The sequence below is a fragment of the Podarcis vaucheri genome, assembly GCF_965113315.1.
Source record: "Podarcis vaucheri genome assembly, chromosome: 2".
Taxonomy (NCBI): domain Eukaryota; kingdom Metazoa; phylum Chordata; class Lepidosauria; order Squamata; family Lacertidae; genus Podarcis; species Podarcis vaucheri.
Genome location: NC_138760.1, coordinates 127,987,994 through 128,015,023, shown reverse-complemented (window position 1 = coordinate 128,015,023; position 27,030 = coordinate 127,987,994). Strand labels below are relative to the sequence as shown.

General features: G+C 44.2%; 2 protein-coding genes across 7 annotated transcripts in view; both read left to right on the top strand.

The window, feature by feature from the left end:
* LOC309527296 (vomeronasal type-2 receptor 26-like) overlaps positions 1-27,030 on the top strand; it is a 123,966-nt gene that overhangs the window by 43,031 nt on the left and 53,905 nt on the right. For 3 of the 6 annotated variants that reach the window (XM_082214017.1, XM_082214015.1, XM_082214016.1), the window contains 2 exons: positions 710-836; positions 13,735-14,005. The exons of 1 other annotated variant lie outside the window; for it this stretch is intronic. In XM_082214017.1, the coding sequence (XP_082070143.1) occupies positions 13,880-14,005 (126 nt within the window). In that variant the 5' untranslated portion in view covers positions 710-836; positions 13,735-13,879. Of the gene's footprint in view, positions 1-709; positions 837-6,310; positions 6,387-13,734; positions 14,006-25,429; positions 25,811-27,030 lie in introns of those variants that run through there. 2 more of the 6 variants (XM_082214018.1, XM_082214021.1) reach the window with 2 other exon arrangements.
* Positions 2,985-4,179, top strand: LOC309527554 (vomeronasal type-2 receptor 26-like; the record flags this gene model as incomplete). The annotated part of the gene is made up of 1 exon (XM_082214381.1): positions 2,985-4,179. Exon 1 carries the CDS (start codon positions 3,238-3,240, stop codon positions 4,177-4,179), a length of 942 nt encoding a protein of 313 aa, XP_082070507.1. The 5' UTR covers positions 2,985-3,237.

The following is a 27,030-nucleotide window of genomic DNA, read 5'->3' as shown; positions in this document are numbered from 1 at the left end:
TGGAAAAATCAAATGTATGACAAGTAGGGCAATTAAAATAAAAATTATTATTATTATTATTATTATTATTATTATTATTATTATTATTATCATTATTCAAAGAAAAGCACACAAAAATTGAGAGCGGGGGGGGGGGGAAATAAAGCTCAATACAGTGGAAACTCTACTCACGACCACAGTCCCTTCCAGAGGCCCATCCTTATAGCGGAATGATGAGCTGGTAGAAGCGCTGTTGTGTGCAGGTGCATTTGGCAGCACTCCACTTCTGTGCATGTGCAGACGGCAGCAGCTGCTTCTGCGTGTGTGCAAGTCGCAGCAAACCCAGTGTTTAATTCTGGGTTTTCCGTGGTAGCAACTTGGAACGGGCCTAATTAGAGCAGGACGTAAGTAGAGGTTCTACTGTAACTTTGTCCTGAATATGGCAACCCTATCATAGTAACAAACAAAAAAAAACAATAAACATCAAATACAGTTTGAAATGGCAAAGTTTGTTTGATCTTTTGTGTTCAACAATTTAAAATGAAACTTTATACAAGTTCTCCACAGTCCAACAAAATTTGGAAGGGTCTCATTCCCATTTTAAGCTTTCTAATCTGGCCTCAGTATTCTAAAAATGATATTTATTTGAGCATTGTTATTAGTCAGGGCCTTCAGATGATGTCTGTAATTCATGCTGATATCCTTTTATGCTCTTTCTCCTTGTTTTTAGGTTGTGCCTCGTTCAAGATGCACCGAAAGCTGTCGCCCTGGATATGCCAGAGTTGCTAAAGAAGGGGATCCCGTTTGCTGCTATGATTGTGCTCCTTGTGCGGAAGGGACCATCTCCATTCTGGAAGGTGGGTAACTCCAGAAGAAAGGGAGAGGCTTGCTGGATCAGGCCAAAGGCCCAGGTGGTCCAAAGCCCTGTTCTCACAGTGTTGAATCAGATGCTTATGAAAAGCCCATAAGCAGGGCCTGAGCACAACAGCCGTCAAGGGAAGGGGACAAATATTGAAGCCTACAGAAGTTGGGCACCACCCCACTCTCTGCCGAGCAGAAGCAAAATTCCAGGGGGTTCCAGGGGTCACCCAGAGTTCGTGCTCCTTTGGAGAATTGAAGACATGGGGAAACTGTTGTAGCTTTAAGAAATATGATTTATTCACATATTTGCACCTTCAGTCTGCATGTAGGGAGTCCAGATCTTAGCACATGATCAAGAGGGACTTGTTCCCCATAGCAGTGCAGAACTCGAGTGCAAGAAATCTCTCCTAACCATTTTTCAGCCACCCTAGCCAAGACGGGTCCTTCCTTGTTCTCTGCCTTATTCTTCCGAGCCTACCTTGCTAAAGACTGTATTTTCCTGATACCTCACATGCACACCCCATCACCAGGGCAACCTCCATCTTCCCAGGCCCAAGAATTCCTCCCAGATGGGCCATCAACAGCTTTTTGTCGTGTTAGGGCTTCTGCCCCATGTAACGTCCTGGCTTGGAAAGATACCTGGCCTGTATTTTTCCACTGACTTACTGTGGGATGTAAACACAGGAGCAGTCAATGACAACATTCCTAGAGTGTACATGTTAGAACATGGGGAGGGATGTCTGTCCAGCAAGCAAGTAAACTTCCTGGGGACGGAGTTCCTCCGCATGTGACCAGAGGTGGGTGTGGCCTCACCTGTGCAGGTAAATGATAAAAGCACAGGGCAGGCAGCCATCTCTCTCTCTCTGCCATTTTCCTTCAATGAGGAAGCATCTAAGGATGCCCTCTTGGCTCCCAGCCAAGAGAGGAGATAAGGACTATCTTGCTACAAGATAGATTCTAAATGTATGTAACCTTTTTAAGCCTGTCTGATTTCTGGGATCATATTGTGAACAGAACGTGAGTAAATTCTTTTATACTTTTATAAAGACTGTGTTGTGTCTTGTATTTTAAGAGGGAACAACGGGGAAATTACCAGAGTAATTATTATAGAGGTTCTAGCGAACCTGTGCACACGTTACCGTTGCGAACTTAAAGGGGAATGTCTATAAACTCTGCTGATATTTTGGGAACTTGTTAGCACAAGTTGGATAAGGATATAATTAGTCAATATATCCTCTCCTGCACCCCAGAACATTCCCACACTTACAACCTTCAATACTCCAGACCTAGCGTCCTCAAACTAAGGCCCGTGGGCTGTATCCGGTCCACCAGGGTCCTGGATCTGGCCTGCCTGGAGTTGGAAGGGGATTGCGGAGGAAGAGGCACCCCACGCGCCCTAGACCCCATGCACCCCGTCTCCCTCTCACGGCCTCCTCACCCGCCTGCGAGCGAGCGCACTGCCTGGATAAGCCGGGCCTCTCCCCACCCACCTCCCCACCACAGAGGCTGGCAGTGCATAGGATGGGGCCGGCATGAGGGCCTTTCTGGCACTGCAGCACACCGCATCCTTGCTACCGCATCACAGGGCTCCTGCCTCGCCTCCCCAAAGCCCAGTACCGGCTCCAATCCCCCGATCTGGCGCGTCTGTAATGCCATGATGTGGAATTCATGATGTGCCAGAGGAGCTGCCCCACAGTAAGTCGGGAGTCATGGAGACGGGCGACATGCATGCAGGAGATTGGTAGAGAGACGCATGGGCAGGCTGAAGTGTGGGGATTGGGGGCTGGAGGACAGGCATACGGGCTTGGGTGGGTGGGTGATGGTTAGGGAGACACTCGGGCAAGTTGGGTTGTGAGGATGGGGCTTAAGGAGACATGGGTCTGGCTGGGTCGTGGGGATCTGGGTTAGGGAGACGTGTATAATCTGGGTTGTGGGGATGGCAGACAAGGCTGGGTTGTGGGGATGGGGGCATGGAAGGCCTGCATGTAGACTGGGCCATGGGGGTGAGGAAGATCCATGTCTAGCCTGGGTTGTAGGGATGAGCATTAGTGATATCACCATCTCATTAACCAAAAGCAGGCCCATACTTCCCGTTGAAATACTTATATGTTTATGTTGATTAAGATCGTGCTTCATTTTAAATATTGTATTGTTTTTCCTCTTTTTGTGCACTACAAATAAAATATGTGCAGTGTGCATAGGAATTCATTCATATTTTCTTTCAAATTATAGTCAGGCCCCCGACAGTGTCTGAGGGACAGTGAACAGGACCCCTGTTTAAAAAGTTTGGGGACCCCTGCTCCAGACAATCAAAATCCTATCATCTATTAATTTATTATTGATGTTTCCCAATGTATCGGAAAACAGACAGTTATGGGTATAAGAATTTTGTGAGTTATGCTGAAGTCATTCTCCTTCTCCTTAGATGCAAAGCATTGCACCAAATGCCCAGAAGATCAGCATGCAAATCAAGCGCGAGACAAATGTGTCCCCAAGACTATAACATTTCTCACTTATGAAGAACCCTTGGGGATTGTCCTGGTTTCCTTTGCCATCTTCTTGTCCTTAACCGCTGGTGTTGTCCTAGGAATCTTCATTAAATACAAGGAAACTCCCATAGTCAAAGCTAACAATCGGGACTTATCCTATATACTCCTTATCTCCCTCCTGCTTTCCTTTTTGTCTTCCTTCCTGTTCATCAGCCGGCCTAGGAAAGTGACCTGCCTTCTCCGACAAACAGCATTCAGCATCATATTTTCATTTGCGGTTTCCTCTGTGTTGGCAAAAACCATCACTGTGGTGCTGGCCTTCCTGGCTACAAAGCCAGGGAACAAGATGAGGAGATGGCTAGGGCAGAGTCTGGCCAACTGCATTGTCCTTTCCTGTTCCAGTATGCAAGCTGTCATCTGCACCATCTGGCTGGGAATCTCCCCACCCTTCCCAGACTCCGACATGCACTCCCAAGCTGCAGAGATCATCCTTCTATGCAATGAAGGATCTGTTGCCATGTTCTACACTGTCCTTGGCTACATGGGCTTCCTGGCTGCCATCTGCTTCACGGTGGCTTTCCTAGCCAGGAAGCTGCCTGGAGCCTTCAATGAGGCCAAGCTGATCACCTTCAGCATGCTGGTCTTCTGCAGTGTTTGGGTGTCTTTTGTTCCCACCTACCTGAGCACCAAAGGGAAGTTCATGGTAGCTGTGCAGGTCTTCTCTATGTTGGCCTCCAGTGCTGGGCTTCTGGGCTGCATCTTCCTTCCCAAATGCTACATTATCATCCTCAGGCCTCATCTAAACACAAAGGCACAGCTAACTACAAAATGCAAAGATGGTAGTATCTGATTCTTTGGTTCTTTGAAGATTCTTAGCGTCACATAAAATACAGTATTGCTAAAGTGGACCTGACCCTGGTGTCAGGATGCTGTCATTGGCTCTTTGCTCTCCTACTTTTAAGGCCCGCTGGGTTCTGGGAGGCGGGGGGGTCTGTGATGCTTTCTATTGATACCGTGTCAGCAAGCCGCTGCTCCATTTCTTTCTCCTCCTCCTCTCCCATTATTTCCCAACTTTACCCCTCATCTGCCTCTGAGCTGTGTCTTCCTCCATCTGTGATGAAGTCCATGGCTATGGTTTCCCATGGCCCTTGTGGGGTGGGCAGCAGTTGTAGTAAGTCTGCTGGGGCCTCCCTTGGTCTCTTTGCCCACTGACACCTCTCACAGGCTCTCATGTATTCCTTGTCCTCATCCCTCATCCTTGGCCACCAGAACTGCTGCGTCTCATGCTTTAACGTCTTGTGCTGCCCGAAGTAGCCCAGTTTAAGGTTGTCATGGCATTGACCCAGCACCTTGGCTCAGAGGTCTCCCGCTGGGATGTAGAGAACTTCTCTCTACAATAGGCCACCCTCCCCTACAAAGCCCTTTGCTTCATTGCTGCTTTCCTGCAGTGCTGTTAACTGCCTTTGGCGAAGGCATCCTCTCTTTGTTTGCTGCTGGAAGTTTGTGACTTCCATGACTGATCCAGCACCTAGTTGTAGCTCTGCTGGTTTCAAGATATGTCTATACACTGAGACTGTCTCGTCGTTCTGATATTCAGGCTTCCTGGAGAGAGCATCCACTGCTCGATTCTGACTATCCGACACATACTGGACCCTGAAGTCAAACCGAGCAAAGAACTGTGTGCAGTGGACCTGCTGCTGATTTAGACGACACTCCAGATCGTGATGGTCGGTGCACGCCTCCACCTTGTGCTATGCTCCTTCCAGGAAGTGTCTCCACACTTCAAAGGCTTCATTGACTGCTAAAAGGTCGTTTTCCCAAATAGTGTCATTCTGTTCGGAAGGAGCCAATTTTTGAGAGTGGAAGGCGCACAAGCTTAGTGCCCCCTCTTGGTCTTCCTGCAGCAGCACAGCACCAACCAATCTGTCATAGGCATCCCTTTCTACAACCAACAGGCTGCGGGGGTCTGCATGAGCTAGGTACACCTCTGAGGAGAACAAGGTTTTGAGATGCTCAAATGCCTGTTGCGCCTCAGCAGTCCACTGGAACGGATTCTTGCCCCTCTAGCAATCCATGAGGGGGGGGTTGTGAGTTTCAAATAGGCTGGCATGAACTTGCGGTAATAGTTGATGAACCTTAAAAACCTCTGAAGGTTTTTCATTATCTTGAGCTCCTCCCACGAAACTACACTCTGCACCTTAGCAGGATCCATAAGCACCCCCTCAAGTGTGAAGTGGTACCCCAAGAAATCCTTGCCAATTCTTCATTTTGATGATTTATTGTGCTGGTTAATTGTTCTACGTGTCATCTTCACAATAAATTTTGTTGTAAAAGCCATTGAAATTGTTCTTCTAGGTTATCAGTATTAGCTGGCTGCCCTGTTACGCCATCTGTCATGATTTATGACCTAACAGCCAATGAAAGTTAACTCGGGACAATCTGTCAGGATGCTGTCAGCAGCTTCTGGCTGGTTGCCCAGGAAAGCATAAAGACAAGGAAAGATTTCTTACCATCCTTTCTTATTTCAATTATTACAGAGAGAGGCTATATAACTCAGCCTCTTGGATAATAGTATTGTCCCGAGTGAATCTCCACCCTCATCTCTCCCATATCCTCATTTGTCACTTCTATGAGTGCTGCTACGTGCCCTCTGTCTTTGAGCTCTTTCCTCTCCTACTTTCAAGGCTTGCCAGGTTCTAGGAGATGGAGGATCCTGGATGCTTTCTAATGACTTCAACCAGCTGCCATTCCACCTTTTCATCATCTGTCATGAATACCCACAGCATTAAGCCTGGGTCTGACTGTTAACTGTCTCTCACTTTGCTGAGGTTTGAAGCTCTTTCATCCATGGTAATGTCACTGGCCAACGTTACTCCTGCAACTAGGTCACCAGCAGCCTGGCTCTCCAGCAAACCTAATGTTTTAATTCATAGCCTGAGCATGAAGAAGAATATGGAGATCATTGGGTGGTTGGGCTTAGTGTTCACCAGTGTGCGGATGATACACAGCTCTACCTCTCTTTAAAATCAGAACCAGTGAAGGGGGTGAAGGTCCTGTGTGAGTATCTGGAGATGGTTGGAGGATGTATAGTAGCCAACGGATTGAGCTCCATCTGGTAGGCCATCTGAGACCCTACATACCCACAGACTGTCTCGCCAGAGTAGTGCATGCTCTAGTTATCTCCCACTTGGTCTACTGAATTCAGGTAGGTAGCCGTGTTGGTCTGAAGCAGTTGGAAAAAATAAAAAATAAAAATTTTAAAAATGTCCAGTAGCACCTTAGAGACCAACTAAGTTTGTTCTGGGTATAAGCTTCCATGTGTTAAGTTGTGGTTCAAGGACCCGACCCCCGCGATGTGAAATGAATACACAAGGACACGTGATATAAGGTTAATGGGCATGGAAAGGCCACAACTTTATTGATTACAGCAGTGAAAAAGGTATTGGCTTAGGCATTGGATCTCTAAAACAAGTGGGTTTATTCACCAGTAGGTGGAGCCTGTTGATGCTAATCCAACTATAGGCTCCCCCCCCTGATGTCACTGAGGGTCGTGCCATGGCCTCCTGCCAAGCAGGCATCGGACAGAACACACGACCGCCAGATTCCTTTAACAGAATACCCAAAAACTGAAGGCATAGGCGATGGCCACACCTAGCCCTTCGACACACCACAACACATTATTCCAATGCCTAACCTACCCACCAGTACCACAAAAGTTGTGACGATTGCTACGAGGTAGGCGAAAAAACCAAAAAGCCTAATGCCAAATGGAAAAACTCCTACCAGCCCCCCCCCCCCCGGGCAACTAGGGCGACCAACCTAAGGTCCATAGCAAGGCCAATGACCTAAGCCCTAACTCTAAGGGAGTGGAGGGTGGGTGACTCGCGACGAGACGACGACGAAGAATGAGGCTGGGGAGAGGCTGGCGCCAGAGCAAAAGGCTGCTGAACACCCCCCCCCTCCGAGGCACCTGGTAGGATGCCTGCAGAGGGGCGTGGGCGGCAGCCAGGTGAGGTGGAGGCAGGGGGCTAACGCCCCCTGCTAGGGGCGGTGCTCGGGCTCCCGCCCACAACCACTCCCCTCTCTTCCAGGGAGGAGAGTCTTTGTGGTTCAAGGACCCGACTCCCGCGATGTGAAATGAATACATAAGGACACGTGATATAAGGTTAATGGGCATGGAAAGGCCACAACTTTATTGATTACAGCAGTGAAAAAGGTATTGGCTTAGGCATTGGATCTCTAAAACAAGGGGGTTTATTCACCAGTAGGTGGAGCCTGTTGATGCTAATCCAACTATAGGCTCCCCCCTGATGTCACCGAGGGTCGTGCCATGGCCTCCCGCCAAGCAGGCATCGGACAGAACACACGACCGCCAGATTCCTTTAACGGAATACCCAAAAATTGAAGGCATAGGTGATGACCACACCTAGCCCTTCGACACACCACAACACATTATTCCAATGCCTAACCGCCACCGGAGCCTAAAGGCTCGCCGCCAATACCCTCAAAGCTGCAACCAATCCCAGATGCTATTGCTGACACTATCTAACCAAATATCGTTCCCCAGATCTGATAGATGCACTCCGTCATTCAGGTATAAGGCTTGGTCGCTGATCCGGATCCGGTCATGATAAATGACACGGCCATACATGAAGCGCAACCAACGGGTCACTGCCCGATTTATGAGTTTTCTGGTTTTTTCAATGGTCATACAGCTCTGCGCACCGCGCCAAAAAATTCTCTTCAGGAGGGAGGACCAGAACACCGCCGTTCTGGGACAGAAGGCAGCAAACGCATTCAAGTCTCTTTTTATGTTTGACACCAAGTCCACACTCCTTCTGTTGGCGAGGTCATTCTCCCCCAATTGAATGACAAGGATGTCGGGAGGGCCAAACGTGGCTACTTTCTCCCACAGCAATGGCATAAGCTCTTCCCAACGCATGCCTCTTCTCGAAAACCAGGAAACTCGAACTCCGGGTGGAAAACCAAGATTAGGCGCGAGGCCGCGGCTGGCCGCCCGTAAACGGGCCCAATGTGGCCACAGATCCACACATTTCTCCTGAGCACAGCTGGGGATAAAAGGACAGAAAGAGCAGGTAAGTAGGGTGATGTAGCAGAGTGCGTTCTAGCGAATATAACTCTTATAAGCGTTGTATTCCCACCGGCCCATTTCTTTAATCCTATCCGCAGGCAGCCCCAAGTGGGCAGCTGTTGTTGCAGCGCCAATCCTAAATGAATGCGCAGCATACTCCTGGGATACATGGCGGCTACATGTATCTTGAGCACGTCCCAAATCATCAAGATGGGAAAGGTACTGCAGGACATCATCAGTGGTGGGTGGCAAGTTATGCGACAGCCCAGATAACCCAGACCTGAAACCCAGGAAATCGCACCAGGCCTTCTTGTAAGACCTGAGAGTGGAGGGTGCGACGGACGCTAATACTCCCTGTATCACTTTGCACCTCCAATGTTCCACAGGTGCTCCACAACGAGACGACGGCGAAGAATGAGGCCGGGGAGAGGCTGGCGCCGGAGCAAAAGGCTGCTGAACATGCCCCCTCCGAGGCACCTGGTAGGATGCCTGCAGAGGGGCGTGGGCGCCAGCCAGGTGAGGTGGAGGCAGGGGGCGTTAGCTCCCGCCCACAACCACTCCCCTCTCTTCCAGGGAGGAGAGTCTTTGTGGGTGAACATATCAAACGACACATCAATTCTTCAAACAGCTCTTAGAATCATAGAATCATAGAGTTGGAAGAGACCACAAGGGCCATCGAGTCCAACCCCCTGCCAAGCAGGAAACACCATCAGAGCACTCCTGACATATGGTTGTCAAGCCTCTGTTTAAAGACCTCCAAAGTAGGAGACTCCACCACACTCCTTGGCAGCAAATTCCACTGTCAAACAGCTCTTACTGTCAGGAAGTTCTTCCTAATGTTTAGGTGGAATCTTCTTTCTCGTAGTTTGGATCCATTGCTCCGTGTCCGCTTCTCTGGAGCAGCAGAAAACAACCTTTCTCCCTCCTCTATGTGACATCCTTTTATATATTTGAACATGGCTATCATATCACCCCTTAACCTCCTCTTCTCCAGGCTAAACATGCCCAGCTCCCTTAGCCGTTCCTCATAAGGCATCGTTTCCAGGCCTTTGACCATTTTGGTTGCCCTCCTCTGGACACGTTCCAGTTTGTCAGTGTCCTTCTTGAATTGTGGTGCCCAGAACTGGACACAGTACTCCAGGTGTGGTCTGACCAGAGCAGAATACAGTGGCACTATTACTTCCCTTGATCTAGATGCTATACTCCTATTGATGCAGCCCAGGATTGCATTGGCTTTTTTAGCTGCCGCGTCACACTGTTGGCTCATGTCAAGTTTGTGGTCAACCAAGACTCCTAGATCCTTTTCACATGTACTGCTCTCAAGCCAGGTGTCACCCATCTTGTATTTGTGCCTCTCATTTTTTTTGCCCAAGTGCAATACTTTACATTTCTCCCTGTTAAAATTCATCTTGTTTGTTTTTGCCCAGTTCTCTAATCTGTCAAGGTCGTTTTGAAGTGTGATCCTGTCCTCTGGGGTGTTAGCCACCCCTCCCAGTTTGGTGTCATCTGCAAATTTGATCAGGATGCCCTTGAGTCCATCATCCAAGTCGTTGATAAAGATGTTGAATAAGACCGGGCCCAAGACAGAACCCTGTGGCACCCCACTAGTCACTCTTCTCCAGGATGAAGAGGAACCATTGATGAGCACCCTTTGGGTTTGGTCAGTCAGCCAGTTACAAATCCACTGAGTGGTAGCATAGTCAAGACCGCATTTTACCAGCTTCTTTACAAGAATATCATGGGGCACCTTGTCAAATGCCTTGCTGAAATCAAGGTAGGCTACATCCACTGCGTTCCCTTCATCTACCAGGCTTGTAATTCTGTCAAAAAACGAGATCAGATTAGTCTGACATGACTTATTTTTCAGAAATCCATGCTGACTATTGGTGATCACAGCATTCCTTTCTAGGTGCTCACAGACTGTTTGCTTAATGATCTGCTCCAGAATCTTCCCTGCTATTGATGTCAGACTGACTGGGCGGTAATTATTTGGGTCCTCTCTTTTCCCCTTTTTGAAAATAGGGACAACATTTGCCCTCCTCCAGTCTGCCGGGACTTCACCTGTTCTCCAGGAATTCTCAAAGATGACTGCCAGTGGTTCTGAGATCACATCTGCCAGTTCTTTTAATACTCTTGGATGCAGTTCATCTGGCCCTGGAGACTTGAATACATCTAAACTAGCCAAATATTCTTGTACTATCTCCTTAGTTATTCTGGGCTGTGTTTCCTTTGCTGAATCATTTGCTCCAAATTCTTCAGGTCGGGCATTGTTTTCTTTATCGGAGAAGACTGAGGCAAAGAAGGCATTGAGGAGTTCAGCCCTTTCTGTGTCCCCTGTTTGCATTTCACCATCTTCTCCTCTGAGTGAACCCACTGTTTCTTTGTTCTTCCTTTTGCTACGAACATACCCATAAAAGCCTTTTTTGTTGCTTTTAACCTCTCTAGCAAGCCTGAGTTCATTCTGTGCTTTAGCTTTTCTGACTTTGTTGTGGGTGGGGTATAAATATTAAAATAGCTGCTGTTTTGATTATTCCTGCATTGCAGAAGTTTATACTACATGATCCTCAGGGTCCCTTCCAACTCTAGGATTTGTCAGTTCTATTGCAAGCAGTGACAGTCCCATAAGAAGATCCTTGAGAAATGGAACACCAGGTTCATCCAGCAGGGTCATTCGCAGACACTGATGATCCTTCGGTCTCTTTTCACTTTCATGTTTGATCATTGCAGTGAGTAGCTGTGCACTGTAAGTGGTGAAGAACCTCCTCCCAACCCTTTTGGCTGCAAATCCAATAGCTACTTACTTGGGAGGATGGCCCACTAAACTGAATGGGAATTCTGAGTAGAGATGCTAGGATTGCACTGTTGGCATTACAGGAAACTTTTAAACATACACAGATTGACAGGCCCATCAGTGAGTTCTTACAAAAAACAATTTCCCTAGTGGTTCAAAGAGCAATAGAACTTCAACAGCTGAAGGCCTCATTTGCAAGCAGTGAGAGTCACTTCAGAAGGTTCCACATCTTCAAGAATCTGCCCCAAACTCCACTACCACCTGCAGTAAAACACACTGTTCTTGAATGTATAATGGATTGTTACATACTGGACACCATAGATAACACTGATGTTAATAGCCTTCCTCTGCCCAACTATGTATGATTGAAATTCTTCCAGGGAAGGAGCAATCTTCAAGGTCTATAAGAGATTTCTCTGTCCCGACTCTTCCAACATTCAGCTTCATTGGAAGTCAAATTGAATTGACTCTCTAGTCGGCTGCTAATATACAGTGGTACCTCAGGTTAAGAACTTAATTCGTTCTGGAGGTCCTTTCTTAACCTGAAACTGTTCTTAACCTGAGGTACCACTTTAGCTAATAGGGCCTCCTGCCGCCGCTGTGCGATTTTTGTTCCCATCCTGAAGCAAAGTTCTTAACCTGAGGTACTATTTCTGGGTTAGCAGAGTCTGTAACCTGAAGCGTCTGTAACCCGAGGTACCACTGTATTACTAAGCCATGACCAGATATTGTTGCTACTGCATAAAGCCAATGGACCAGTCAGCTGGTTGGGTTGTCTCATGAACCCGAACTTCTATTAGCTCAAGTGAGTATCTCATGACTTATCTCCGTGTTAGAGACCTCCATTGGATGCCGATGAATCTATAGTTCTGAGGCAGTGTGGTGTAGTGATCAGGGAGTTGGACAGGGGCCTAGGACACAAGGGTTTAAATTCCCACTTAAAGGCCAAACTTCTAGTATTATTACTGGGAGGGAGGAAAACATTTTCCTATCCATATTACCCACAGCATGCTTATAAACCTCTATCATGTCCTGCCTTGGTCCATCATAGCTATTCTATAGTTTCTTGGACTTTACTGGTCAATGTTTCGTCAAGTTTAGAAGGGCCCAGATTGACAGTCCCATCTTTGAGTTCTCACAAACATGTTTTGCCCTGGCTCTGCAGCTGCCCATTGAGTCACACACCGATTCCAGGGATTTGCAGAGGAGGTGGACCTTCTTAACCTTATAATTATCAAAATCATGGTGATTTGTTTATCTAGTCCAGGGATTTCGCCAATGGTGGCCTTGGAGTCCACAAATCACATAAGCATCAGAATCACAGGCAGAATGAGATAACCTATTGTCACAAGCCTGCAAGAAGGACTGGGTCATAAATATCAGAAGCCTCGCCTGAGAGATTTGGGGCTGGCAGGGCTTGTTTCTATGGGAGGTTTCCTTTTTCTCTGCTTCTGAAGCTACTGTAGTAGTCCAGCTGTACTTCTAATGTTACTTCTTTCATAAGAGTGTACGACTCTTGCAGGCATAGTCAGGATGATATTTATGCTGTTGCTATTTGTGCTGCTTATGCCCTATGGAGCCAGTAGGATGCTGAAAGCAAAATGCCCATTGAACCTATATATGGAATCTGATCCGTTGAATTATTACAGGCCAGGAGACCACCTCATTAGTCAGGTCATATTTCCAGCAATTTATAGAACTTACCCATTCAACTTTTTTCGGCATCCCGAAAACACTGTTATGACGTAAGTGACTTTATGTTACCCAGTCTGCATTCACATTTATTGCTGTTTTCCAGAGGCAGCATCTAATTTCTGCCCATCCCTAATTAAACTTTCTCTCTCCATTGCCCCCCTATTGCCTTTCGAATTAGATTTGGGGATTGAAAGTCAGCATTGAAGTACCCAGTGACCCCTTAATATCCTGCAAATAGAGAGTTTAATTCTGAATCCTTTCCCTTTTTTTGGGCTATAGTTTCCTTAATAAAAGGGCAGCATCTAAAGCACAATTGATCATCTCATGTCCTTCTTCCTGGGAAGCTCTTTCTGAACTGCTCCATATAAAGATAACACATTAAAGGAAAATTTGGCTTTTTAATATATTTTTATGCAAAAAGGGTGTTTCTTCCTGGTCAATAATTACATGCCTTTGCAGAGCTCCCCCTGTTCCCAACAGAACTGTCTAACTTAAATTTCTCGTGTGGTGTTGGGTGTATTTGGATTGCATCATGCTAATCTTGCAATTGGGGATCGAAGAAAGTGTAAAAATCGGAACGTAAGGTAACCACCTCCTTCCCTTCAGACTCGCTGGAACGCTCAAATCAGTATAGGAATCTTACTAGGTAGTTCCACCAGACTCAGAAGTTAAGGTGGGTAGACCAAGAGAGGGCATTTCTCTCTTTCATATCTTCTCATCTTGTAAATAGTTCTTGCCAACTTAAGGAACTCTAAATTGCAATCTAATTCACCCCAGCTCAAGCTCTCCTAAATGCTACGATTTTTCATGTATTCATTTATTTGCAGTTTTTCAGCAAATGACACCTCAGCAGTCCTCTCCATCTTGTTTGCAACCCAGGAGATCACCCGGCATCTTAAGCATTTAGCCAATGTCACCCTGGGCTATAGCATCTATGAGGCCGCTTTTGATGTCAGGACAACTGCCGATGCCATGCTAGACAGTATTCCAAACTACAGCTGTGGAAGAAAGAGTAATGTGTTGGCTGTTTTTGAAGCAACTTCTTCTGAAATCCCCCACCTTATTTCAAGCATGTTAGGCATCTACAAAATGCCGCAGGTAGGAATTGGAAGAGAAGAGATCAGTTATGTTTCATTCCTCTTTGCTGTCTCTCCTGCAGTGGTGAGGAACCCCTTCATGCCCCCAGAAGTTTCTAAACTGCAAAGCCAACCATTCTGTCAATTAGCCATGCTTTTGCAGACTGATGGGATTTCTACTTCAGCAATATTCTAAGGGCCAATTTTTCCAAGGAACACAAAAGAGAAGCATCGAAAAAGAGAGACCGGGGGGGGGGCGGGGAGGAGTCACATTTTAAGAATGTGGAAAGCGATTTAGAAAACCCTCAGCCTCTTCCTGTCTCCCTCCCCAGACTGTCAATAGGAAGATGTAGTTGACAGTAGCCCCTGGCTCCAAATGAGTTCTTGTTTCTAAGGAAGACCAGTGGCTGTCTGGCACTAACTGAACACAGAGGTTTAAGTGCTTGCACTCCTCCAGACTGTATAGATGCTTAGCAGTGCTATTTCTGTGGAGATGCAGGGAGACGCATAGCCCTAAACATTTTGTGAAACTACCAATGAAGCATCTGATCAGGATCTGCATTGTAAAATGAGCTTAAAATATATATTTTAAAATATCTGTATCTCTTATGCCAGGCAGCATCTCTCATGCCAGGCAGCGGAGTGCATCGGCAGATGTGCTCATCTTAAACAGGGCCCCTCTGGTTTATTGCGGTCATAAAAAGCCTGAGAGCAAAAGGTCACTGACCCTACATATTACAGAATATAATAAAGCTGTAATAAAAGCAGCTAAATTAAGAGCTGGTAAATAATAAGGTTTTGCCATTTGGCCTCTCAAAGAGTCATTTGCCTAAAGGTCAAAAGGCTAAGCATCTGGCTGGCAGAAAGGGAGGGAGTATCTGGGGAAGCCTTTTTAAAGTTGTTTCCTTTTAAATAGATCCTTTTACTCTGCAAAGATTTCTTTTCCTTTTAAAAGGTTATTTATGTTATGTATAATATGATATTCTGTTGTAAGCATCTAGAGAGTAAGAAATGTTAAATTCTTATTTCATAGAATCATAGAATCATAGAGTTGGAAGAGACCACAAGGGCCATTGAGTCCAACCCCCTGCCAGGCAGGAAACACCATCAGAGCACTCCTGACATATGGTTGTCAAGCCTCTGCTTAAAGACCTCTAAAGAAGGAGCTCTTTCATAGATGGTGTGTAAAAAGGTGAACAAAAGATCTGTTTAAGATAAAATTAGAACAATTAGCCATCTGCTTGGCAGTGAATAGGGCAAGAGGCCAAAGGTTATCTGGTAATTAAGGTGCCTTGTTGAGGTTAATGGCTACTTGTTTGCCATTTATAAATAGAAGAAAATATAGCTCTCTGTCTCCCATAAAAGGTAATAGGAAATGGGTGTATCTTTTATGATTGGTTCTAGCAAACAGCCAATAGAAATTTCAACCAGGCTGATTGGACAGAGGCAGCCAAAGGAGGAGCAAGGGGACTGGGCTGAGGGAATATAAGTGCTGGCCATAATGGCAGGAGGGCAGGCAAGAGCTTGGTAACCATATACCACTGTGCCTCTTATTTATTTGTCCGACAAATAAATTATTATTTTAATTTCTCTATTGCTGCGTTGAATATTTCATTCCAGCTAAGCGTTAACCACAAGCAGGGTGCTACACCAGGAGAAGAAACTACAATTTTTTTAGTTTCTTCTCTAGCATTGTAAATCGTCAGTTCCTTTGAATAGCATCGTGAATCATCAGTTTCATTGCTACCCCCAATGGCGGCTTCCTTTCCTTTCCCAGTGTTTCCTGAGTATAAGACGGAAGCGAGAGTGCCCCTAAACATATTTTTTAGGGGGAAAAGCACTGCTGTTTAGCATCTGCCGCTCATTCTTTGCATTGTGACTCTCGGAAGAGTTTGGGGTACCATGACCCCTGAAGGCCCCAGATGCCCTGGTCTGTCTCAGTGTCCAATGGAGCCACTTCCTTCTCTGTAAGCTCCAGGTCCTCCACTGAACAGGATTCCTCCATCAGAGGCACGGCATGCATCCCATAAGCCTCTGGTTAGCTACTGTGAGAAGATGGGCCTGGTCATGCAATGAGGCCTTTCTTGTGTATTCCTGAAACCCTGACACCAATCCTTTTCATACTAGATCAGTTTTGGCTCTGCTGCTCATGATCTGAGTGACAAAACGCAGTTCCCTTTTATCTACCGGATAGTCCCCAAAGAAGAAACCCAGTACATGGGGATTGTCAAGTTGTTGCTATATTTTGGGTGGACGTGGATCGGTCTCTTTGTTCCGGACAACGACAATGGAGAAAGGTTCCTGAGTGTCTTCACCCTTCTGATGATCCGCAGTGGGATTTGTGTTGCTTTCTTGGAAAAAATTCATATTTCAACCCTGGGACAAATGTCATCCTTACATTGTAAACCATCTGATTTGGGACAAGTCAAGGTGTTTGTTTATTATGGGGACTCTGAGCACAGAATTTATCCAATCATGATGTTACAAAGAATTCATGAAGTGAGGAAATCTCAGGGGATAGTCTGGATCACAACATATCTTCTGGACATTGATGAGATGTTGTTTGGTGGCACGGATTACTTCCAGCCTGCCCAAGGTTCTTTGTCCTTTGTAATGAATACCAAAAAACGGACAGAACATGGCTACTATACTCGAATTTCATTTGAAGCTACAGCTGCAGCTGCAGAGTTTTTCAAGAGAGTATTCAGTTGTACATGTTCAAACAATGTGCTATCCGTGGAGGGTTGGACAAAATGCACAGAAAAGGAAACATTGGAAACTTTGTCCCAGAAGGAGATGGGGGCAATCTGGTCTCAAGACCGCTACAGCACTTACTACGGCATCCAGTTTGTGGCCCAAGCCTTAAATGTCGCATATTCATCCAGATCCAAATGGATGTTAATGGCGAGTGGAGGAAACAGATTGGAACTTCAAAGGTTGCAGCCATGGCAGGTCTGTCCTCTCCCCTTTTTTGCAAATACTCTATGGAATCTGTTTCAGATTGTATATTCTTTGTAGTTTACGTCATTGTTATTGTTAAATATGTTTAGGTTTCCTATGCCCTGTCTTTAGTAGGACACGTTAATAAGGATTTTTTAGTTGTTCAGCTATTTTTGTGGTTCTTATATACTTTGAAAATTGATTAAAATCATTTTTAATACATAATTTGGGAAGGTTGGGAGGAATCTTTCAAAGCACAAAATAAGCTATGAAAAATTGTTAAGGAGCATTCTCTTACATAAAGCTTAATTAATTAATTACTATATTTAGTTCATAACATTTATATATTGCTTGACTCCTGAAGAAACCCTCAAAGCACTTTACAAAAACATTAAAATAAAAAAATTCACTAAAGAAAACCCTTACTTAAAACATAGAAAGTTGAAATCACAATAGGATAGGATAAAGCCAATTAAAAGGCATGCTAGCTTTCTACAGTTCCCAAGTGCTTGCTAGGATGTGTCCTCTATATGTGTTTGAGTCATATGTCCTGTGAATTTATAATCTGATAAAGGACCAGTTGTAATGACCAAAAGGTTGTTATCTTTAGCTGACATGAGGCCTTGATGTCCTTGATTTAGGACCATTCTCTCAAAACTGGTAAGATGTCTGGAACCTTACTCAATTATCCAAGAAAAACAAGACTATGCCCCACAAAATATCCAAAGTCATGAAAAGCTTTGCTCAATAAAATACCCACATACTCATTTTCTCACGAAATCCGCATATCATGTTTTATAAAGCTGGTGTTTTCTCTGCCATTCTAGCTTCACACTTTCTTGAAAGAAATTTGGCTTTCCAATTCATCCATAGGAGGGATGTATTCTGATCAGAATGGGGAGCTGACTGCCAACTTTGATATCGTGAACTGGGTCGTATTTCCCAATAGCTCTCACAGCAGAATGAACGTTGGGAGCATCGAGGGACAGGCATCCTCCGGCATAAAATTCTCCATTAAACCAGAAGCCATTGTGTGGCCTGGGAACTTCAGCAAGGTCATTGCATTTATCTGTTTATTTATCGTACTTATATCCCACCTTTTCTCTATGGAGCTTCATGGCTACCTGGGAACTGAACCTTAGTCTCCTGGGTTCTCATCCAACTCTCTAACAACTATGGCACAACTGGCCCTGGTTGCCTTGCTGTGACATCTGTTAAGTTCTGATATTTTGCTGATAGATGCCATTTTCAGTTTAACCCTAAGTGGGCTCTGTGCAGAGAGAGACCCACTCCTGGTTGTGTAGAGCACTGCTGTTTTCTCTCTGTTTTGCATAGCAATTCAGATGGAAAGGGGCAAAGAGGGGAGAGGCTGCTCTTAAGCTTGCATTTTCATCTATCCCTCTGAGTGGATGAAACAAGGACATCAATGGGCCAAAAGTTGGCAGTGTGGCCCTAGCTGCCATGTGGGCTTCATCAGCTGCCCAATAAAAGCACAATAATACGCTTCATAGTGTATAGCTGCCATTCCTCCGGGTTCTCATGGACACATCCGGGAATAGGCTGCAGAAATGGCACCCAGACACAGCTTTTTGCTGAAACAGCAAAATGCCATGGAAAACCCAAACGTATGACAAGCAGAGTGATTTTAAAAAAAAAATGATTAAAATTTCAAAGAAAAAGCCAAAAAATCATTTAGAAAGGAAAAAATAAAGCTCAACAACTTTGTCCGAAATATGGCAACCTTTTCACAGTGACAAAAAAAGAACAATAAATCTCAAAAGGCCATAGTTTGTTTAATCCTTTGTGTTTAACAATTAAAAATGAAACTGTATGTCAGAAAGAAAATGAATTCTCCACAGTTCTACCAAATTTTTAAGGGTCTCACTCCCATTTTAAAGCTTTCTAACCTGGTCTCAGTATTCTAAAAATGATTTTTATTTGAGCGTATTTTTAGTCAGAGCCTTCAGATGATGTCTGTGCTTTATGTTGATCTCCTGGGATGCTCCTTTTCTTAGTTTTTAGGTTGTGCCTCGTTCAAGATGCACCGAAAGCTGTTGCCCTGGATATGCCAGAGTGGCTAAAGAAGGGGAGGCTGTTTGCTGCTATGATTGTGCTCCTTGTGCGGAAGGGACCATCTCCACTGAGGAAGGTGGGTAACTCCAGAGGAAAGGGAGAGGCAAGATTTCTTGGTATTCCAGGGGTAACACAGGGTTCATGCTCCTTTGGAGAACTGAAGACTCAGGGGAGACTGCTGTAACTTTAAGAAATATTATTTATTCACATATTTACACCTTCAGTCTGCATGGAGGAAGAGCGACTTGTTTACCACAGCAGTGCAGCACTTCAGTGGAAGAAATCTCTCCCAATCAATCTTCAGCTAGCCTATCCAACAAGGCAGCCTTGTTTTCTGCCTTATTCTTCCCAGCACACCTTGCTAAAGACTGTGTGACACCTCAAACGCACACTCCATCACCATGGCAACCTCTGTCAGAAAACAGACAGGTATGAGTGTAAGAATTTTGTTAGTCATTCTGAAGTCATTCTTCTTCTCTTCAGATGCAAAGATTTGCACCAGATGCCCAGAAGATCATCATGCAAATCAAGCGCGAGACAAATGTGTCCCCAAGACTATAACATTTCTCACTTATGAAGAACCCTTGGGGATTGTGCTGGTTTCCTTTGCTCTCTTCTTGTCCTTGACCACCGGCATTGTGAAAGGAATCTTCGTTAAATACAAGGAAACTCCCATAGTCAAAGCTAACAATCGTGATTTATCCTATATACTCCTCAGCTCCCTCCTGCTTTCCTTTTTGTCCTCCTTCCTCTTCATCGGCCGGCCAAGGAAAGTGACCTGCCTTCTCCGACAAACAGCCTTCAGCATCATCTTCTCAGTTGCTGTCTCTTCTGTTTTGGCAAAAACCATCACTGTGGTGCTGGCCTTCCTGGCCACAAAGCCAGGGAACTCAGTGAGGAGATGGCTGGGGAAGAGTTTGGCCAACTCCATTGTCCTTTCCTGTTCCGGTATCCAAATTGTCATCTGCAGCATCTGGCTGGGAATCTCCCCACCCTTCCCAGACTCCGACATGCACTCCCAAGCTGCAGAGATCATCCTTCTATGCAATGAGGGATCTGTTGCCATGTTCTACACTGTTCTTGGCTACATGGGCTTCCTGGCTACCATCTGCTTCACTGTGGCTTTTCTAGCCAGAAAGCTTCCCGGGTCCTTCAATGAAGCCAGGCTGATCACCTTCAGCATGCTGGTCTTCTGCAGTGTTTGGGTGTCTTTTGTTCCCACCTACCTGAGCACAAAAGGGAAGTTCATGGTTGCTGTGCAGGTCTTCTCTATGTTGGCCTCCAGTGCTGGGCTTCTGGGTTGCATCTTCCTTCCCAAGTGCTACATTATCATCCTCAGGCCTGATCTGAACACAAAGGCACATCTAACTACAAAAAGTGAAGGTGGTAGTGTCTGATTCTTAGCTTCTTTGAAGATTTTTGGCTTCACATAAAATACAATGTTGTTAACGTGGACCAAACATTGCTGTCAGAATGCTGTCAGCAGCTTCCAGCTGGTTGCCCAAGAAAGCATAAAGACTTTGGTCATCTTGGTCTTCCTTTCAAAGCACAGCACCAACCACTCTGTCAAAGGCGTCTCTTTATTTGACCAACACCCTGTGGGGGTCTGCATGAGCTAGGGACACCTCTGAGGAGAACAAGGATTTGAGATGCTCAAATGCCTGTTGTGCCTCAGCTGTCAACTGGAACGGCTTCTTGCCCCATCAAGCAATCCGTGAGGGGTGTAGTGAATAGGCTGACATGAACTTGCGGTAATATTTGGCCAATGCTACAAACCTCTGCAGGTCTTTCTTTGTCTTGGGCTCCTGCCGCGAAACTACGCTCTGCACCTTAGCTGGATCCATATGCACCCCCTCACTTGTGAGGTGATACCCCAGGAAATCTTTGCGAATTCTGCATTTTGTTGATTTATTGTGCTGCTTAATTGTTTTATGTGTGATCTTAACAATAATTTTTGTTGTAAAAGCCATTGAAATGGTTCTTCGCGGTTATCAGTGTTGGCTGGCTGCCCCGTGGCTCCTGCTACGCCATCTGTCATGATTTATGACCTAACCGCCAATTAAAGTTGACTCAGGACGAATTGTCAGGATGCTGTCAGCAGCTTCTGGCTGGTTGCCCAGGAAATCATATAGAAAAGGAGAGGTTTCTTACCGTCCTTTTTTATTTCAATTTTTACAGAGAGGCTATAGAACTCAGCCTCTTGGATAATGGTGTTGTCCCGAGTGAATCTCCACCCTTGTCTCTCCCACATCCTCATTCGTCACTTCTCCGGGTGCTGCTACATGCCCTCTGTCTTTGAGCTCTTCGCTCTCCTACTTTCAAGGCTTGCCAGGTTCTAGGAGATGGAGGGTCCTGGATGCTTTCTAATGACTTCAATCAGCTGCCATTACACCTTTTCATTATCTGCCAACTAAGGAGGGTCTTAATTGCTTTCTAATGACATTGTATCAACTAGCTGCCGCTCCACTTCTGCCACTTCCTCCTTGTCTCCCATTATTTCCCAACTTTTCCCCTCTCTTGCCTCTGAGCTGTGACCTCCCACAAACCACTGTTATAAATCTATACTGTCTTCCTCTTCACTGGAAGAGTCAAGATGGGAAGGCGTTCTCCACTATTTTTATATATATATATATAATTTTTTATTGGTTTTTCACAGTTTTTATACACACAAACATTGCACAATACAAACAAACGAACACATAAACAAACATGTATAATTTCAGATCCTTTTCTCTTAAACCTTACTTCACCGACTTCCCCATACCTCCCCTTTCTGCAGCCCAATTTCCAAATTTGTTTTAGCAAATCCTACCCCTTGGTTTTATCAAATTTTCCCTTATTCTTTTCTTTTACTTAATCTTTTGCAGCTGTATTCCCCTTTTTTCCAAAACCTCGACATTTTAGCATTCCTCAATTTTACAGTATTTCTTAAGATAAATTTTAAATTTCTTCCCATCTTCATCCGCCGTCTCTTTCCCCTGGTCACGGATTCTGCCAGTCATTTCCGCCAGTCCCGTATAGTCTACCACCTTCATCTGCCATTCTTCCAGAGTGGGTAGATCTTGTGTCTTCCAATACTTTGCGATGAGAATTCTTGCTGCTGTAGTAGCATACATAAAAAACGTCCTGTCTTTCTTTAACACCAATTGGCCAACAATGCCCAAGAGAAAGGCCTCTGGTTTCTTGGGGAAAGTACATTTAAGTACCTTTTTCATTTCATTATATATCATTTCCCAGAAAGCCTTAATCCTCGGGCACGTCCACCAAAGGTGATAAAAAGTACCTTCAGTTTCTTTACATTTCCAACACTTATTATCAGGCAGATGGTAATTTTTTGCTAGCTTGACTGGTGTCATGTACCACCTATAGATCATTTTCATAATATTTTCCTTTAAGGCATTACAAGCCGTAAATTTCATACCAGTGGTCCACAACTGTTCCCAGTCCGCAAACATAATGTTATAACCAATATCCTGTGCCCACTTAATCATAATCGATTTAACTGTTTCGTCTTGTGTATTCCAATTCAGCAGCAAGTTATAAATTCTTGACAAATTCTTAGTATTGGGTTCTAACAATTCTGTTTCTAATTTTGATTTTTCCACCTGAAAGCCAATTTTCCTGTCCTGTTTATAAACCTCCATTATTTGATAGTAATGGAGCCAGTCTCGTACTTTAAACTTTAATTTCTCATGACTCTGTAATTTCAGTTTATCTCCCTCTTGTTCCAGAATTTCACAATATTTTGGCCATTTGGCCTCCATGTTAAGTTTTTTCACGGCTTTAGCCTCCATTGGCGACAGCCACCTTGGGGTTTTATTTTCCAACAAATCTTTCTATCTAATCCAAACATTATATAATGCTTTCCTGACAATGTGATTTTTAAAAGCTTTATGCGCTTTAACCTTATCATACCATAGATATGCCATCCAAATACATTATTAAAACCTTCCAAGTCCAACATGTCTGTATTCTCAAGGAGCAGCCACTCTTTCATCCAGCAGAAAGCTGCTGATTCATAGTACAGTTTTAAGTCCGGCAGGACAAATCCCCCTCTTTCCTTTGCGTCCGTTAAAATTTTAAACTTTATTCTGGGTTTTTTGCCCTGCCAGACAAATTTCGAAATGTCTTTCTGCCACCTCTTGAAACAGTCCATCTTGTCAAGAATTTGCAATGCTTGAAATAAAAATAACATTCTAGGCAATACATTCATCTTAATAACTGCAATTCGGCCTAACAAGGAAAGCTTCAAATTTGACCATATTTCTAGATCCTTTTTAACTTCTGTCCAGCATTTCTCATAATTGTCTTTAAACAGATTCACATTCTTAGATGTCATATTGATCCCCAAGTATTTTACCTTCTTGACCACTGTCAACCCTGTTTCATTCTGGAACCTCTCCCTTTCAATAGCTGTTAAGTTTTTCTCCAAGACCTTAGTTTTTTGTTTATTCAACTTGAATCCTGCAACTTGACCAAATTATTGAATTAGTTCTAAAACCCTTTTCGTACTAGTGTCTGGCTCTTGTAAAGTAAGTACCAAGTCATCTGCGAAGGCCCTTAACTTATACCGTTTAGCTCTGACCTGAACCCCTTTGACCAGCTGGTCACTTCTAATCATATTTAGCAAAACCTCCAGTAATGGGGAAGTAATGGGGAAATTGGGCACCCCTGTCGTGTCCCTTTTTCTATTTTGAATTCTTCCATTATCACATTATTTACAATTAGTTTAGCCTTTTGTTCTGAATATATTGCTCCCATACCATTTTCTAATCCTTACCCTACCCCCATCCCATGTAGATTCTTCTTCATAAAACTCCAAGAGATATTGTCAAAGGCCTTCTCCGCGCCCACAAATATCAGAACTGCTTTAGTGTTTATATTCACCTCTAGATGTCTACTACATTCCTCACATTGTCTGACAAATGCCTTTTTGGGAGAAAGCCTGCTTGGTCCTTATGAATCTCTTCCACCAATACTTTTTTCAGTCTTTTTGCCAAAATGTCTGCAAAAATTTTATAATCCACATTCAGTAATGATATAGGGCGGTAGTTCTTAAGCTGAGTCTTTTCAGTCTCTGTTTTTGGTATGAGTGTAATATATGCTTCTTTCCACGATTCTGGTGCCTTTTTCCCCTCCAAAATTTCATTGCAGACTTCCTTCAAAGGTTGTAGCAGCCACTCCTTCAGAACTTTGTAATATCTGGAAATCAAACCATCTGGTCCTGGAGATTTGCCCAATTGCATATTTTGAATGGCACCTTCTATCTCTTGTTCAGTTATTTTTTGATTCAGGTCTATTTTACTTTGATGGGAATTTTTTTTGTAAACCAAATTTCTTAAGAAACTCGTCTATGTCCCTTTCATTCTGTGGCCCTTGTGAATATAATTTTTTTAAAATAACTCTGGAAACAATTTCTAATCTCATTTGGCTTGTAGATGTTCTTTCCTTCTACCTCTAGGCTTGTAACTGTATTTAATTTTTGCCTTTTCTTTAATTGCCAAGCCAGAGGTTTACCACACTTGTCCACAGATTCAAATGTCTTTTGTCTCATTTGTTTAATCTTCCATTCTATTTCTAGGTTCCTCAATTCCATGTATTGTGTCTGATGTAACTTAATTTCTCTCAAAATCTCCTGGGACTTTGGTTTGGATCTCAGTTTCTTTTCTCCTTCTTTTATCTTTTCCAGGATCTTGTCCTTCTTCTCATTTTGAATTCTCTTTTTTATTGAATTTTGTTGTATTAAAAATCCTCGCATAACAGCTTTACTTGCGTCCCAGATTACTCTTTTTTCCACCTCTGTTTTTAAATTTATTTCAAAATAGTCTTTCAAAGTTTTTTGTGCCTTTTTATAGACCTCTTCATCTCTAAATAAGGTGTCCATCATCCACCATCTAAAAGAGCCAGCTGTTGTTAACTTCGTCTCCATCTTTATGGCATTATGGTCGGAGCAAGTTTTTGGGCAGATTTCCACTTTCTTTATCTTTGGAGCCATCCCACTAGTGATCCATATTTGGTCAATTCTAGTCCATGTCATCATTGCTTCAGAAAAGAAAGTCCCCTCTCTCTCGAGAGGGTTCTCCAAATATCGATCAAGTCCATGTTTTCAGTCATTTCAAAGAAAGTCTTTGGTAGGCGTTCTCCACTATTCCTCCTCTGCCCAGTCCCTGACACGTGGTTTATGGCAGGAAAATTGCAGAAGCTCTAAATTCATAAAATCATTGTTCACAAATGTCTTGCCAGAAAGAAAAAAATAGGTGGTTTGTTTTCAAATATAAAATGGTAATATTCAAAAATAAATGTTATTTTCTACCTTAGTGTAGGTTCTGCTTCATTTTGAAAAATCAGTATTTATTTTACAGTTTATTAGTGTTTATTTTCTGAATTAGATACACATGGGGGCACCAAGATCTTTTAAGAGCTTGATACTTTTGGTAAAAGATACCATAGCCCCCATGTTTTACCTTTTCATCATCTGCCATGAATACCCACAGCATTAAGCCTGGGTCTGACTGTTAACTGTCTCTCACTTTGCTGGGGTTTGAAGCTCATTCTGTCTGTGACATCATACACTGATGTCACAATGATACATCTGCATTCATCCATGGTAACGTCACTGGCCAATAAACTCCTGCAACTAGGTCACCAGCAGCCTAGCTCTCCAGCAAGCTTAATGTTTTAGTTCATAGCCTGAGCATGAAGAAGACCATAGAGATCATCAGGAGGGTTGGGCTGTGTGTTGACAAGTATGCGGATGATACAGAGCTCTACCTCTCTTTTAAATTGGAACCAGTGAAGGGGGTGAATGTCCTGTGTATTTGGAGATGGTTGGAGGATGTATGGTAGCCAACGGATTGAGCTCCATCTGGTAGGCCGTCTGAGACCCTACCGGCCCACAGACTGTGTCACCAGAGTAGTGCATGCTCTAGTTATCTCCCACTTGGACAACTGCATTCAGGTAGGTAGCCGTGTTGGTCTAACACAATTGAAATGAAATAAAATAAAAATGTCCAGTAGCACCTTAGAGACCAACTAAGTTTGTTTCGGGTATAAGCTTTCGTGTGCATGCACACTTCTTGAGATACCTACTAACGTGGACTACTGCAATGCACTCTGTGACCTCTGAAGGTGACCCAGAAGCTACAACTAATCCAGAATGTGGCAGCTAGACTTGTGACTGGGGGTGGCCGCTGGGACCATATAACCTAAAGGATCTTCACTGGCTCGCAGTACATTTCTGAGCACAATTCAAAGTGTTGGTACTGACCTTTAAAGCCCTCAACAGCCTCAGCCCAGTATACCTGAAGGAGCATCTCCACCCCCATTGCTCAACCCAGATATTGAGGTCCTCCTACGAGCATCTTCTGGCAGTCCCCTCACTGCGAGAAGTGAAGTTACAGAGAACCAGGCAGAGGGCCTTCTTGGTAGTGGCACCCTCCCTGTGGAACGCCCTCCTTTCAGATGTCAAGGAGATAAAGAACTCTATAACTTTTAGAAGACATCTGAAGGCAGCCCTGTATCAGGAAGTTTTTTATGTTTGATGTTTTACGATGCTTTTATATATGCTATGAGCCACCCACAGAGGCTGGGGTAATCCAGCCAGATGGGTAGGGTATAAATATTAAAATTGTTGTTCCTGTTGTGATTATAAAATATGCTTTTAGTATTTAAAAAATCAATGAAAACACAATAGTGCTGTTTCATTTATTTTACACCTCCAGTGGGTCTATAATCTCATTAGTTCTTAATTTGCTCCAGAAGCAGAAATACCAGTGGGAAAGCTTCTCCTAGCATGCAAAGACAGTGATGGTGGTGGAAGATATGTTTCCTGCAACTGGCTCCTTTCAGGAAACAGAATGTGTGTTTTGTGTGGAGACACTGTTTAACTATCCAAAGACCAGCTGGACTTTGGCGCCTAACAAGCTCATCAGCTACATATTCCTGAGTTGCAGAAGGTTGGACTAGATGATCCCCAGGATCCCTTCCAACTCAACAATTCGACGATTCTATTGCAAGAAGTGACAGTCCCACCAG